Here is a 15,508-nt window from a genome sequence, read left to right on the forward strand (position 1 = left end):
TTCCACATTCCCCTTAACAGAAGAAATAATCGAAAAACACTAAAAAACGTGTACAATATACCTTACTGATCTTCAATGGCAACGCTTTAAATGTACACCGCTACAAGTCAATGTAATCATTGTAGGGACGGTCTTAAACAGCTAAATCAATCTTTTTAGGTGCAGAGAACTCATACGACCCAGGATGCTGTGTTTAGAAAGGTGGGGAAGGATAAGTCATTGGGAATCCTTATGATGCTCAAATAATAAGCAAACTGAGTCCGTCAACACCAAACTAATAGCATTTTTTGGTGTTGTTTTTTTCACGGAAGCAAAATAAAGCATAATTAGGGATTCAGAAACTTTCATTTGATATTAAGTTGAGACCAAACTTAGTTATTAACAGCAAAATGGAAGCAAAATTAAATGTAGAATTTTTATTGATAGAACTTCCGTTTCGCAAACTGTTGATAGTAGCAAAATCATCAACGAAGATATGATATATTTTGAAACAAAACGATAGTTATTTGAAAATTTTCGAGATTTGATGAATAACCAACTTCTATCGAAATTCTTTCCAATTCTTTAAAATAAATAAAAGAAGTCGATTCAGAAAAAATAAAACAAGTCTGCTAGGATACTTAGTTTTTGGTTCCTGAGTTTCATAATTTCTTATTGAATTTTTAAGGCATTAAAAAAGTTTGGAATGTTGTGCTTTACTACTATCTAAAAATAAAAAAAATACCATATAGATAAGGTTTCGTATGGAGTAGAGTGTTAAAATCTACGTTTTGAATTTTTTCCGGGATCCCGAGAATTCCCGAGAAAAGATTCGTCAGATTTCTTGATTACCGGAAGCGCTAAAATGGCCGGGTAATGGACACTCTAGGTTTGATATATTACCTTCTCTGAATTTTTGGAAAATTTGATCAAAAAATATCATCAGATCAGTTGTGAAAAGTTAAGAAGAGTTTTCCACTTCTCTACAATAATGAACTGTTCTGTTTTATAATACACAGTTATCTGAAATTTTCGAGACATACAGAAGACAAAGCATTATTTTTACTGGAAGCTTATAGAGCTGTCAAAATTTAAACGCGTTGTTACATAATATTAAAATAAAAGTTGAATAAGTGTTGTGGTATACAAATGTTGCATTAAACCCCGCTGTTGCATGATGCCCCGTTTTCCGCTACTGAAGATAAAAACAGAGGCCATTTTAATAATCTTCTTTCTATAGTTATTTATTGTTATTTCTAGTTCTGAGTGCTCCAATTGATTTTCATCAAAATTGTAGCAAAAATAGTATTAAATTTTGCTGAAACTTCAGATATTTAATAAAACCTATATGTTTTTTCTCAGTTGATAAATGTTTGTAATCAACCAACATGTTTGTTTCGTTTTTTGTATCTTCTCCAGATTCCGAATTCGGTGGCTTCGGTTTTGGCATGATCAAGGAAGTGGAAGAGGACAAACAGCAGCACTACATCATCACCTCGTCCGGCCACGTGGAAATGTTTGACGACGGGAGCATGGAAACGACCGAGAACGCCTTCGGGATAAATCAATTCTCCCAGAGGCAGCAACAGCCATTGCAGCATGAAGTGCCAATTTCCTTTGCTAGCACCACACTAAATCCTTTGGCGGCGGACGATGGCAAAGCACTTCCGGCGAAGGGCGGCCAACCGATTCCGCCCATGATAACGCTGACAACCAACGTGACACAGAATTCTAATTATTCGTACCGGACTGGAGGGACCGATTCTGGTTCTGATTCTGGGTTGGCCCTTTCCTCGGGGTCTGTCATCGATGTCCTGAACTCGACGGCCATGTCAGCCATGACAGTGGACTCTGGCAGTGGCGGCGACTATCTGGATGACAACCAAACGGAACTGATCTATCCGGCGGTTCCGGGATTGAGTGACCATCTAGGCAGCAATAGTCGAAGCAGTGACCCTAGTAGCAGTAGTAGGAGGGGAACCGGAAGTGACCGGCAAGTGATGCACCCGTCATCAGCATCCAGAACGACAGTGGCCGGCAACAGTAACAGTGAAGATAGCGGAGGCACGAGTTTACCGGAACAACATTGTGTTGTTATGGGTAAGTGTGGTGATTATGGATGGAATTAGTTTTGAGTTGGTTCTCGATTAGGAGCCTGTGGTCGAAATGCTGATTTGCCTTTTCAATCGTCAATATTTAGATGGAAATTGATTTTACAATTACGCTTTATGGGGATAATTAAGCTGTTTACACACAAGTGGGAATCTATAAAGCGATGTGAAGTAGTTTAATCACTTTTATCGTTTTCTATTATTGCCTCTCCAAAGTATGCGCTCTACTTGGTATTTATTTGAAAAAATGGCAAATTTTATTTATAAAAATCGAAGCATTTTCTTTGCATTATACGTGACGGTGTACGTATAAACGGACGGTGTGAATTGAGTGAAATTTGGTTTCCGAGGGTTTTTCGGGTCATGTATGGTTTGTGTAATAGTTTCAAAAATCTCACTTTTTATGGAAGGGGGCTCCCCCTTACAAAATCATCTTTGTTTGTTTACCCGTCCTTTACCTCTTTACTGGAAAAGTAAGTAAGTTCTCACGAATCAAAAGTCATGGCACCCATTTTGTCGACCGAATTTCGTTTCCTTTGGCGGGGTTTTTTCACCATCACCATGGGCCGGGCATTAGAAACAACCATCCAGCCAGAGTTCATGTGTACTGGACAGCAAATCCAAGCCTGCTGCTGATGGAAAATTTGATGGCTGATAGTTTTTGCGGGCTTTTTTTCTTCTGCAGTTTAAAGCACGTGTTATCGGTACGAGATATTTGGAAGCAATAAAGAGCCTACATTTTAGTTTGAAAAATACAACTAGCCTGTTGGTAATATATTGACTTGAAATGTAGTGGTTTTCAAAGTGCTCCCTACCGCCGCTGGGGGGCTTTGAGAGACTACAAGAATATACAGTGAATTTGAAAGTTAACAGAGAATTGAATGAATGAACTATTCAGACTGAGTGCTGGAAATTAATGGGCCGATTTTCATAAAATCCAGCTTTAGAACCAACCAGTTTCATATTTTTAGAGTTCCTCTTAGAGAAAGAAAAATTAATAAGATTCAGAGTTATAAGTTGAAGGCTACGATTGCAACGCTTTGATAGCCGTCGGGAAATGTAAACGAGGGATTTGAAAATTGATTATATAATTAAATCTTTAGTTTTTAGATTAATACAATTAAATTTTATTGGTCAATTTATAACTTTTGAGTTATTATTGGTCATCAATGTGTTCAATTCTACCATCCAATTTTGAGAAAACTAATTGTACAGCCGTGCATTACTACGATTTCAAAGAAGTAGAATCTAAAAATCTTTGCAGTGGTCACTCTTAACAATAATTATTGGGATAATTGTATCCAAGAATAGAAAAATTTAAATAGAGCTAAAAAACCTTTATCATAATATTATAAAATAAGCGATTTCAGTTCCGAGATTATTTGTTCTTGATTACTTAAATAACTATTTGTAAACATTCAATTTAATTAAAACTGATCATAAGACAGTGTGAAATTAAACAGCGAAAAACACACAATTACAATGCAAAGTGAGTCTTCAACAAGGTTCTGAAGTCTTATTAGAAATTTCTAAGTAAATAAAACCTACGGGGTACATCTTGAAAAGTGGAATAATCTCCAAAAGAGATTTTTATTGAATGGGGGATGAGTTAGATAAAAAAAAACAGTTTTATCATTTGAAGATAAACATATCTATTCAAGCTTTCTAAAAAATGGTGGGTAAAAATAATGTCTTTCGAGATGGGATTTCATTCATGGGAAATCATTTAAAATTTCTATAATGAAAACCTAATATCTATACGTTTTCCAATAACATGAAAACGATAAACACAGTTTATAATCTCATTAAATAATTAAAAAAGACTAAAATTACATGACCAAAAATCGGTCAAATTTCTAAATGATGATGATGATATTTATTAAAGACCTTTTACCCTCAGAGGTCACTCGGGTCTGAACCTCAAATTTCTAAAGCTTCTAAAATTTAGAAAAGTCAAACGACTCATTTTGATTAATTTTTTTTTACATGAACCCGAGCAAGGCCGGGTAAAATCAGCTAGTTATTTCTATATACCAAAGCCTTATATTTGAGCCAAATCTGCTATCGAAAATTTTTAAACCTTATAAATTTTGTCAAAATTTCATTTCGCGGCTTCCATCACGTGTAACTTTTTTGAAACAAAACGAATAGTAATGGAATTTTCAACACTAATAGAAGTAACATTCCAAAACAAAGTAGAAGTCGCAAAAGCTGAAATCTGCATGGAAACACATTTCGAAATTATTTTTACTGAGCATTACAGAACTCTTCAAAATCTTCCAATACGAATTCAAAGTTCGTCCGCCCTGAGTTCGTCTGCGGCGAAGGGGTTCTCCAGCCTGTGAATTCAGGCAAGTATAATACCCCTGATCGCATTCCTGTGCCTGATGATGTTCTACCTTTCAGTGCACGCTTCTTCAAATCCGCTCTGGGTCCTTTAGATTCCGTAACCCTTTACTACCAGAATGTCGGGGGTATTAATTCCTGCCTGGCCGTCTACCTGCTCGCAACTTAGTGTTCCTGCTATGACATCATCGCCTTCACGGAAACATGGCTGAATGACCGCACACTATCAAGTCAGATCTTCGGCCCTGATTACGCAGTGTTCCGCTGTGACCGCAGTGCCCGTAACAGCAAAAAGTCCAGAGGAGGCGGGGTGCTACTTGCCGTGAAGTCGAATCTCCCAGCGCAGCTCATCGACAACAAATCCTGGTGCGATCTGGAACTTGTGTGGATTCGCATTGATCGTGTAGGCCGGAAACTGTACGTATGTGAACTGTACCTGCCACCCGATCGCTCAAGAGTTGTTGCCCTCGCTGAGTCGTTTTCTCGCTGCATCGTCGAAGGTAATTCTTTCTACGCTCCAGAAGATGACTTACTTGTCATTGGCGACTTCGATATGCCCGGTTTGAAGCGGTACTCTAACCATGGTAGCTTTCTGTATCCGGACCCTGCCTGCTCTACTTTTTCGGCGCCTTCAAACATCATATAGGACTCCTTGAGTACAGCGACCTTGCGCCAGATTAATGGCGTGGTGATCGAATACGGTCGTACGCTGGACCTTTGCTTTGCCAATGATGGATCTCGTTTACCGATCATCGAACTCGCTCCTGCACCGCTAATTAAAGTAGTCCCACATCACCCTGCTCTATTGGCATCACTTGAAATAACTAAGCTGAACGCCACAGTAGGAAAACCAGCGACCTTCTACCTCGACTTTGAAAACGCTAACTTCGACGACATCTCTCACATTCTGGCAACTATCGACTGGGTATCTGAACTTGATCTATCAAATCCTAAAACCGCTGCTGAAACCTTCTCATACATTTTGAATTATGTCATTGGTTTAATCAATCTTCGCGCCAAAACGCAAAATGGGAAATAACCCTGCTTCCGCAAGGGTTCTCTAACGCGAGTGGGTGTACGACTTGAAGGGGGTGATATTCACTCGGACAGGCACGTCCGACGCGAACTACTTTTCAAAACGATCTGACTATATTTTCCTTTCTTACAGAATTTGGTCTAGATTTGAATGAAGTTGCAAGCTCAGCGCATAATGTGCGCGCTCGTTGTGTCGCTGGCATCTCTTGTCATCATACGGCGCTCGTGTGTTCCAGCCGAGCCTGCCGCTGACTGCCCTCCAATTGTTTCAGGCGGCGCGCATTCTTGCGCCACCGCCAGGCGATGATAATGATGATCACGACCACCACGAAGAGGCCGTTGATGGTATATCCTAGTACGTTGTGTGTGGAGATGTTGTTCTCCACGGTGACTTCTGCTTCAGTTGAAAACGGTCACATCTCCGGTTTCTGGTTGTTCGAGTGGCGATCGACGATTAAATGAATGCAACATTGTTGCTCAGAGCTGCACCAATATGATTGTGCAGACGCATCACTTTGGGGTGTACGGACTAGTTGCCGAGTCTGGGCCATGTTTTAGCCGTATATTCATGGCACATTTTGTGCTGACGAATTTCCTTGATTGGCAACCATATTCTTGGTCTCGCTAAGCGGACTTTATTGCTGTCCGCTTAGCATGGCAAAATTGAATTTCTACACCGTATATTATGTAGAAGTTTGGAACAGGGTGGCCCAAACTGATCGATTTATCCATTCCAGTCATCGATCGCCACGTTCCAAAACGCTCTAGCAGCGGAAATACGCGAATCCCTGGATCACGACTGAACTGCGACAACTGAAGACGGCTAAAAGGTGTGCTCTTCGAAACTACAAGAAGCAAAAATCATCCTACACTAACGATATACATATACCGTAAACTTAACTCCGTTTATAAAAAAGCCAGCGAACGTTGTTACCATAACTACTTACGTCGCGTACAACGTAACCTCAAGTCTTGCCCAAAATCGTTTTGGAAACACGTAAATAGTCAGCGTAAGGAACCTGGTATACTTTCAAACATGCTTTTGGACGGCATCACGGTGAACTCTGATCGTGGAATCTGCGATCTCTTTGCCCAAAAATTTTCCAGTATCTTCACTTCAGCTTCAACATCCCCAGAACATTTAGCTTAGTGCTGTCAGGAACGTTTCACCATTGGGCTTTTCAATAAATGGTATTGAAATCGAGGAGGCAGTCATCTCTAAAGGAGCAGCGAAGCTCAAGAATTCCTTTTCTACGGGCCCGGACGGGATATCAGCTGCTTTTTTGAAAAGTTTCATGTCTGTATTGCTGACCCCTATTCGGCTCATTTTTCAAGCTTCGCTTGATAGAGCCATCTTCCTTTTACTATGGAAGGAAGCTTACATGTTCCCGGTTCATAAAAAAGGAGATAGGAGGGATATTAACAATTTCCGTGGATTCTCTGCCTTATGTTCTATTGCCAAGCTATTTGAATTGGTGGTCTTGGATCCTTTTTTCACGTCCTGCAAAAATAACATCTCCAACGATCAGCACGGATTCATGCCCAAACGCTCTACAACAAGTAACTTGCTGACGTTCACTTCTGTTGTGCATGAAAGTTTTGCTGCCAAATCTCAAACTGATGCAATCTATAGAGGAGAGTGGGGATACTTGATTCTTATTTTCACCATATCTTTTTGGAAAAATTTAGCTACTCGCACACTTTAACATTTTCTGACAGCGATTAACTTCAAGTTTCTATGCTCCAAAAATTAGAACGATATTCGGACCTGTTGATGAACTACAAGCATTTTCGTGGGAGTAAAAAATTGCGATATTTTTTTAAGTTAAGGGAGACTTGATCCTCCATCGAAGGAGACTTGATCCATTATTCAGAAAGCCCTAATCCTTGGAAAAATCAAACAAATCCCCAATACAGAATGTCAATTGACTATTTGGTCATGTTTGTTCTCATTTCACAATTTATAACTGACAGAAGAAGAAAATTCTATAACTTTGTCTCAATGCGAATGACATTGCATACTTAAAGGCGCTACTTTCTATAATTAAGAGAAAATTTATTATATTAACACTTTTCTCCAGACAACTGTTCGATAAATACTAGTTTTTGGATAAATATTAGTAATCTCGTAATCAGTTCAGAAGAAAAAAATACCGTTTTTAACTTTAGGGATCAATTGAACCCATAATCAACATTTTAGAAAACTTTTTTTTGAAAAAAGTTGAGAGTTTTCCGTTGCTTTGAAAATATGGTATTAGAAGTTCATATTACACTCAAACGATTGATATATTGGAACAAATATTTTGGTCTTATTTTTTTCATGTAAGGAACAATTTAAAGTGATGGAAAAAGATCTTGAAGTCACATTTCGTGAAATTTTTCAAACAAAGTTCGATTACTCAAAATATTGTCTTGTAAAAATTTTTTGAGCTTAAAGCATTGTGGTTTTGCTCCATTTGGCACATTTTTCTAGAATGTTTGATCTTTGTAGGACATTCCAGTTTCGAGATATAGCTAAGAAATCAAGTATCCTCACTCTCCCCTACCGATCTGTCCGCTGCATTCGACAAGGTAAACCATGAGATTGCCATCGGAAAATTCGGACGCTTAGGATTCTGTGGTACGCTACTGGGTTGGTTCCGCAGTTACTTAACCGGTCGTAAATTGATTGTTCGAACGGGTGTCACCTTTTCCAGGCAGTTCCCAGCCACCTCTGGTGTGCCCCAAGGTAGCCATCTAGGACCGATCATTTTCCTTATTTATTTCAACGACGTGTTGTCACTCCTCGACGTCCCCAAACTTTGCTTTGGTGATGACCTAAAACTATTTTTCACCATAAACGACCACGACGACATAAAGTTTCTGCAATGTCAATTCAACCTCTTCGCTGATTGGTGCGACATTAACTGCCTGCCATTAAACTGCAACAAATATGCAGTCATCAGCTTTTCTCGTAAGCGGCATCCTTTAATTGCGGAGTACTTCCTAGGAGACGAACCCATCTCATGTGTGAACCACGATAATGATCTTGGCGTAATCTTAGATCAGCGCCTGGAATTCAAGGCACACACCAACTACGTGATTGACAAAGCATCCAGAAGTCTCGGTTTCATTTTTAGAGTGGCGAAGGACTTCAAGGACGTGTATTGCCTGAAAAGCCTATACTGCAGCATTGTTCCATCCTTGAATACGCATCAGCTGTCTGGTGTCCCTACTACCAAAACGGTGTCGATCGGCTCGAGGCTATTCAGCGGCGATTCTTGCGATACGCCCTTAGACACCTGAACTGGCAAGACCCTTTTCGCTTGCCAAGCTACGAAAATCGATACCGCCTCATAGATATCGATACTCTTCAAGCTCGCAGACAAGCAACACGTGCCTCATTCGTCGCCGACCTCCTGACATCGCGAACCGACTGTCCCACGCTACTGGAGGCTATTCCGCTTAGTGTACGACCCCGTGGTCTTAGAAATCTAGATCTTCGGTTGTACATTCCCTTTCGAATGAACAATTTCGGAGCTAACAGCGCCCTCATCGGCGCAATGAGATCGTTCAACCGTTTCTCGGTGCATTTTGACTTCGACGTTTCGAGGGATGTTTTCCGAAAAAAAAGTGATACGGGCCTTGAGAACCCCATAGTTAAACTTAATGTTATGTTTTTAATTTTAATTTTAAGTAATCATTTGGATCAACATGTGATCCGTTGATAAGAAATAAATAACAAATAACCATAGGTTGGTCTAGCGGAATGGTTCAATATTTCCCATTCGTTTGATGCTTTCGGTCAAACCAAACAAAATACTTCATGCTGTAATGAAATCTCAGGAATAAAAAACAGGAAGCGCATAGAAACTGAAAAGACACCATCGCTAGCTAATGATTTAGAACAGGGATAAGCAAACCGCGGCCCGCGGGCCGCTTGTGGCCCGCGAGACCTTCTTGTGCGGCCCGCGAAGCTTTTCTCTAATTGAATTAATTTCTCCAATTTTCGTACTAAAGATTGTCAGTTGTCATAAAATGCCAGTCAAATATTTTGACTAATATGGCTGCTATAAGCACATGCCGAAGATTATTATTTTTTCCACTTCCGTCAAAGATGAAGCTGTATGATAAATCTGATCAACAGATATTTTGTTTAAAAATATAATTTTTTTAAGTCAAATTAGGTTAAAGCCGCTATTTTCGTGACACTTAAGTTCTGAAAAAAAATGAATCCTCAACAACTAAAATATGTTTGTTACGAGAAATTGAATATTTTTACATTGAAAATAACAAATTCAAAAGATTCTCTTAAATCAGCGATACAAATCCTATCCCAGTTTTTTTCCTACATAATTAAATACAAAGACTCTTGATATTTTATCATTGTGAGCCAACCACATTTTAAACTTTATTTATACATTCTATAAAACTGAATATATTTTCTTCCGCTTTTGTTTTCAACCGGTTCTGAAATCTCTAGATGATGCAGTTCGTTCTACAGTTTTTCAGTCTTGAATTTTGCATTTCCCAATCCAATCTTCAATCGTTGTTAATTTATCCCCAGGTACATGATTTCTCTTCCGGATTTTCATAGTTGTGAGCCAACATTTTTTTAAAATGCAGAATTCTTCATCCTATTCCTTTCCCCGTAGTATGAAAATTTAGCTTAGAAAATCTTTACGAATATTTAGAATCAATTAACCAATTAAGAATGTAAACTGTAATCAAGGCTCTTTGAAAAAATTTGTTTAATAATCTGTGGAATTGTAGTTTTTTTGGATATAAACAGGTTTTGCTCACCATCTTATTACGAATTTCATGACAAAAAATATTTTTTTCACCGTTTAATAAAAAATTAGGGCCTAGATCGCTAATTTTATTTTTTAAACAGCCAATCAACGTCCAACTTTGAAAAGATAGCGGTTTCGAATGAAAAAAAAAATAACCTTGGAAAATTTCCCGTTTTTTTAGAAAAAAAAAAGTTAATTAAATGATACCTATCTTTAAAAAGACGATGGTATGGCAAAAAATCAAATTGCCTTATTGAAAAAAAACTAATAATTTTAGAACGATTACAGAAACTGACTTTTATTTAATGATCTACCTAATCAATTTCGGCTTGTATAGCCTGTTAAAATTTGTTAAATGATGAAAAATCCATTTTTTTTTATTTTTATTTTTTTTATTTTTTTTCGCCAGATATTTATAGTTATAAAAATAAATGGTCTTATGTAATTATGAACTGCTGATTACTTGCAGCGTTATTTTAAATGCGGCCTGCCAAACTCAAATTGGCCCATTGACTCAAAAGGTTGCTCACCTCTGATTTAGAATATCAAGAAGCATGCAACCAACTAGCCATATGAATTAATAACTCCTTCGAAGAATACAATTAGAAAACATAAAATCCAGCCCAGGAAGCTTCTTGAAGTATGCGAGTTCAAAATTGGAAAGTAATAATTTTCCGTCTCGTCAGCACTTGGATAGCTCGAACGGTAATAATTATCATGAAATATGTAATTTGTTAAATAATTTTTTTTCCCAAAGCGTTTACTCTTGTTTTGCGGAAGCCGATCGCGTAACTGCATTCTTCGATTAGCTTTTCAACTCATCATCATTAACTGTGGTAGATTGAATCATCCTTGAGGAAATACACAAATCAACTTGCTTCCTAGATAGCTCCAAAGGATCCGGACCTGATGGAATGTCTCCATTACTTTTAAAAAATATTGCAAATTAGCTAAGTATGCCCTTGTTTCTTGGTTACCTCTGGTAACTCTTGGGCTCGAACTCACGGACATCGGCTCGGGAAGCAACTAACTTGCCAACTGAGCTATATCTTATGCTATTCATATTTTTAAAACCAGTACTGGACTTCTATGAACGTAAAACATGCTTGCAGAAATTTATTAGACTATTAAAAAAGTGGATTTAAAAAATCGATTCCAGCTCTGTTTAGAATTTGATGCTTTGGGGTAACATTGATCAGTTTCTATTTTTGACGGTTTTAACGAGTTTTCTTGATAATAAAGGATACAAAAAACCTTCATAATATTCACAAATTCTGGTTTATCAAATACTAAGGCAGTTCGGATCATTTAGGTATTTTAAACCAAATGAAACAAATAAAAAGAATAGATAATCAAACAAAATAAATAAAACAAACATCAGTTGAAGCAAAACAAACAGTTAACAAATTGCGGACCAAGTAAGAGAATTTTCGTCCTTTTATTTCTGGGAATGAGCTACTCTTAGAGACATAACTCAAATGAGGCCTTTGCAGCCAAAGGGGTATAAGTGCATAAAAGCTTATTTCGAGAAAATACGCTTTTAATTGATGTGTTTGGCCTTTTCCTTAGATTTTTTGAAAATTTGTATTCTTCTATCAAATGTGACAGTATGTGAAAAAATTCTAAAAATCCGGAAAAATCATCAAATATAGTTTGAAATGTGAAAAACCGTTTCGCATCATTCACTCAAAATCGACCATTTTGTCACTTATATCCCTTTGACTTTGAGAGCCTCATATGAAATTTATCATGAAACTCTACAAAATTAAACACAACACTTTCGGTGGCTCAAAGATACTAAATTTGTAACTTTTGGTCCAGTGAATACTGAGATATAGAATGCTGAATTTTAGTGTTTCTTGGTTTAGATTTATTTGCGGTTAAAAAAACAACATTACGGGCCTAAATGTATTAAGACCGAAAAACAATTAAAATTGAAAGAAGGATAATAATGCTGCATAAATTAAGGAGCTATTTTTTTTAACCTAACTTATTAAATTTAAATTATAAAATCAAATGAAATTTTGGCTTTATTCAGTTCCCTAAGCCCTCGCACTATTCCTCTTTTATTTTTTTTTTTCAATCTTTACCATTTGATAGGGTTTCTTGCCTTTTTTCCTGGCTGGCAAACTCTTGGAAAATGTCTCTATTTTTTAAATTACAAAAATCTACCTCAAATTGCAATAAAAATTGCAGCAAAACTATACATATACTACGGAAAAAGTTGAAATCTCACACAAATCAATCTGTTTGTTTCTTAACGTTTTGATTTCATTAGGAAGGGTTTTTGTTTGCAAGCCTCCGATAAAAATAGATATTTCAAGATATTTAAAGTTCTTACGTAAGCACAAATCATATAAAAATGAGTCAAGATATTTAAATTAGATTTTTATTTTCATTTGATGTTTTTCAAAAACAAACCAAGTTTTTCACAATATTAAATTCTATAAGTTTTTAAAAGTAGAAAAAAGTTATGAGATATTCCAACTTCAGACTTAGTTATTGATAATTATGTGGAAAAATTTCATGTTGATCAAATTTACCCCGCGGGTTAATGTCACCCCAGTTTACGGTACCCATTTTTATAAAAGATGTATTCGTTTTTATGTAGCACCGTCACGTATAAACGACCTTCGAAATAAAGGGAAACTTGGTATTCGTGAGTTTTTCGGGACAGAGGTGGTTTGCATAAAAGTTTCAAAATTCCCACTATTTATGGAAGGGCGCCCCATAAAAAATCAGCTTAAAGGGGACACAACTCGAAAAAATTTAAGACGATTTTCTTGAAATTTCGGTTTTATGAGATTCCGATTTTTTTTTCTAATAATCAAAAATATCGACCCCCCTTAAATAAGCTTTTTGTTAGTAATATTTTTATTACTTTTACTATGAACTTAATATTCAGAATTTTCCTAGTTCCTAAAATTCAGTTACTAACAAAAAATCACAAAACTATTTCTTACTCTGAAAAAACAAATAAACATTTTTGACCTTTTTAAATTAAAGATTTTAGTTAATTTTAATATTTTGATGAAGACTGGAAACCGTTTGCACTTATGGTTAAAACATAACTAAAAATCGTTTCAGCTGAAATTTTTAATAAATTTCCTCAATTTAACTGATTATCACCTACAAACTGTATGTTGCTTTTGTTCTTCTATACCAACACTGTTGGTGTAAAAATATTTTCCAACAATCGCCGATTTTTCTGCAAATGATTTCAGCTAGTAATATTTTTTGTAGCAGTTTTACCCCTAAATGTATGCAGTACCACAATACTTTTTCTAAAAAAAATTTTGATAGAAAAAATGTTAAATTTGATTCGAGTCACACCAAATATTACTGCAATTGGTGCTTTATGCGTCATGACATCACAAGTATATCAAACAGTATAAATTTTCATTTGACTTTTGATGAAAAACAAAGTTTGTTGCAAATTACCCCTTTTTCATAGTAGGGTGAAAATCGCATGTATTTGCAAATTTCAAAAAAGCTCGTGAAACCAATAATTTTTCTGACTACGTCAATTTGATATTCCATCAACCTTAAAACTTTTGAATTATGATTATCTGTGGACATTACGTTTTTAGAAGCCATTGCAGTTGGAAAGTGTTACTTGATGCCCCAGTTGACAGTATCATAGTTGAATGCAGCGCCACCAAATTTCTTTAAATCATCTTTTAAATTCTTTGTATCTCGGGAAAATGTGGTTTTGCCCTGTGTTGTTTTTTAATATTCTCTTGCACCTTAAATTAACAAAATTTAAAATCTCATATCAACAACATTCTTCCATACCCATACCACCATATACTAAGCCCATTGATTGACTCATTATTAGCTCCGGTGAAAGGTCACTGATCCGCATCGGCGAGATTAGCTTCTCGTTAGGCATGTCTCACATTCAGATGTTCGGCCGATTAGCCTGGCCCCAAAACCGATCCTCCCAAATTGAGCATAAACAACGATTATGTGGTGGGTGGCCAGACCATTTTGGTACCTGGGTTGGATTTTCCCCAAACCCATTCCGTCCATTTGACTACGGCTAATTGGGTTTGGGCATGGTTAATTATTTCCGGGTATTCAAATTGATGTTCAGTCCTGTCATATAATTAAACTAGAATGTTCAAAGCGAGCGTTTGTTGGAAATTTTGGTCCTGTCAATGAGGGGTTAACCTTCAATGGAATTAATTGGAACAAATTTCCATTGAATTTGAAAAATCCCAGTGTAAAATGTCAAAACCTTTCCTATATTATTCGTATGATTGAAAGAAGAAATCATTCAATGCGAAGCAATAAGTCCTTAAAGCACCTGATAGATTCTTTCTCATTTCTTTCTCATTTCGATGAATCCATTTTCGGATTCATTCACCAGGAGTCTCGTACGCTGTCGGTGCCGTTCTGAAGCAGGAAACGGGCAACTGTCTGCACTGCGTTTGTGTGGCCGGTCCGGAAAATGACCCGCAGCCCAGAGTCACCTGCACCCCGCTCAACTGTCCGCCGTTGATTTTGCCCGACATCCTGGACGGTGCCGGGTTCTAAAATCCGGTCGGTCGATGAACTACTGCCGGTGAAAGAAAGCGAAGACGACGACGACGAGGACGACGAAGCAGCAGTGTGCCATAAGTTGTAGAAATGGAAGATAGAAGTTGTTTTGCTTTGTTTGGTTTTTGAGTTTCGTCTCTCCCTTCGGTGCATCGAAACGGATTTAAAGCGCTTCGTTTTTCCATCAGCAAAGGATTTCCAATGTTGTCCCAGCAGAGTTTTTGAGGTGAGTTTGAATCCTGAGAGCGTTTTCATCATTTCACAGAAATAGAACTTAGAGAAGCCTTCTTCAGTCGTTTCTAGAAATATTAGAAAAGAAACCAAATCTTGTAAACTTCTTTGTAGTTCATTGAATCGCAGATAATGATTTGAAAATCATGGAAACTTTAATAATTTTTAAACATACCTTTAAACAACTCTACCAATAACTCATGTTTGGATAATGTTTGTTTCCTTAGCCAGTTTAGGTTATGCCTCTCAAAATAGATCATAATTTATTTGAAAAGCTGGCAGAAATTAGTTGCTTAGTCGAACTTAAGGGTATTATGAATTCTTTACTCTCTGGAGCCACTTCTCAGCGCAATGTTTTCAAATTCAATAATGTGAGTACACGAAGTAGTCCACGGTAATATATGCGCGTTCCTAAGGAGGAGGGGGTGGGGGTGATCGGGGTGATCAACCCCTTTTCCCCCACCAAGCGGGAAAAAGTGGTATAAAATAAAC

The 15,508-nt window shown here is 37.2% G+C and overlaps 1 protein-coding gene across 4 annotated transcripts in view; it reads left to right on the top strand.

The window, feature by feature from the left end:
* LOC129752380 (uncharacterized) overlaps nt 1-15,011 on the top strand; it is a 238,786-nt gene extending 223,775 nt beyond the window's left edge. For all 4 annotated transcript variants that reach the window (XM_055748168.1, XM_055748171.1, XM_055748169.1 and 1 more), the window contains 2 exons: nt 1,399-2,079; nt 14,616-15,011. In XM_055748168.1, coding sequence (XP_055604143.1) covers nt 1,399-2,079; nt 14,616-14,782 — 848 coding nt within the window. In that variant the 3' untranslated portion in view covers nt 14,783-15,011. The remainder of the gene's footprint in view (nt 1-1,398; nt 2,080-14,615) is intronic.
* The last annotated feature ends 497 nt before the right edge of the window (nt 15,012-15,508 follow it).

The sequence above is a fragment of the Uranotaenia lowii genome, chromosome 3 (assembly GCF_029784155.1).
Source record: "Uranotaenia lowii strain MFRU-FL chromosome 3, ASM2978415v1, whole genome shotgun sequence".
NCBI lineage: Eukaryota > Metazoa > Arthropoda > Insecta > Diptera > Culicidae > Uranotaenia > Uranotaenia lowii.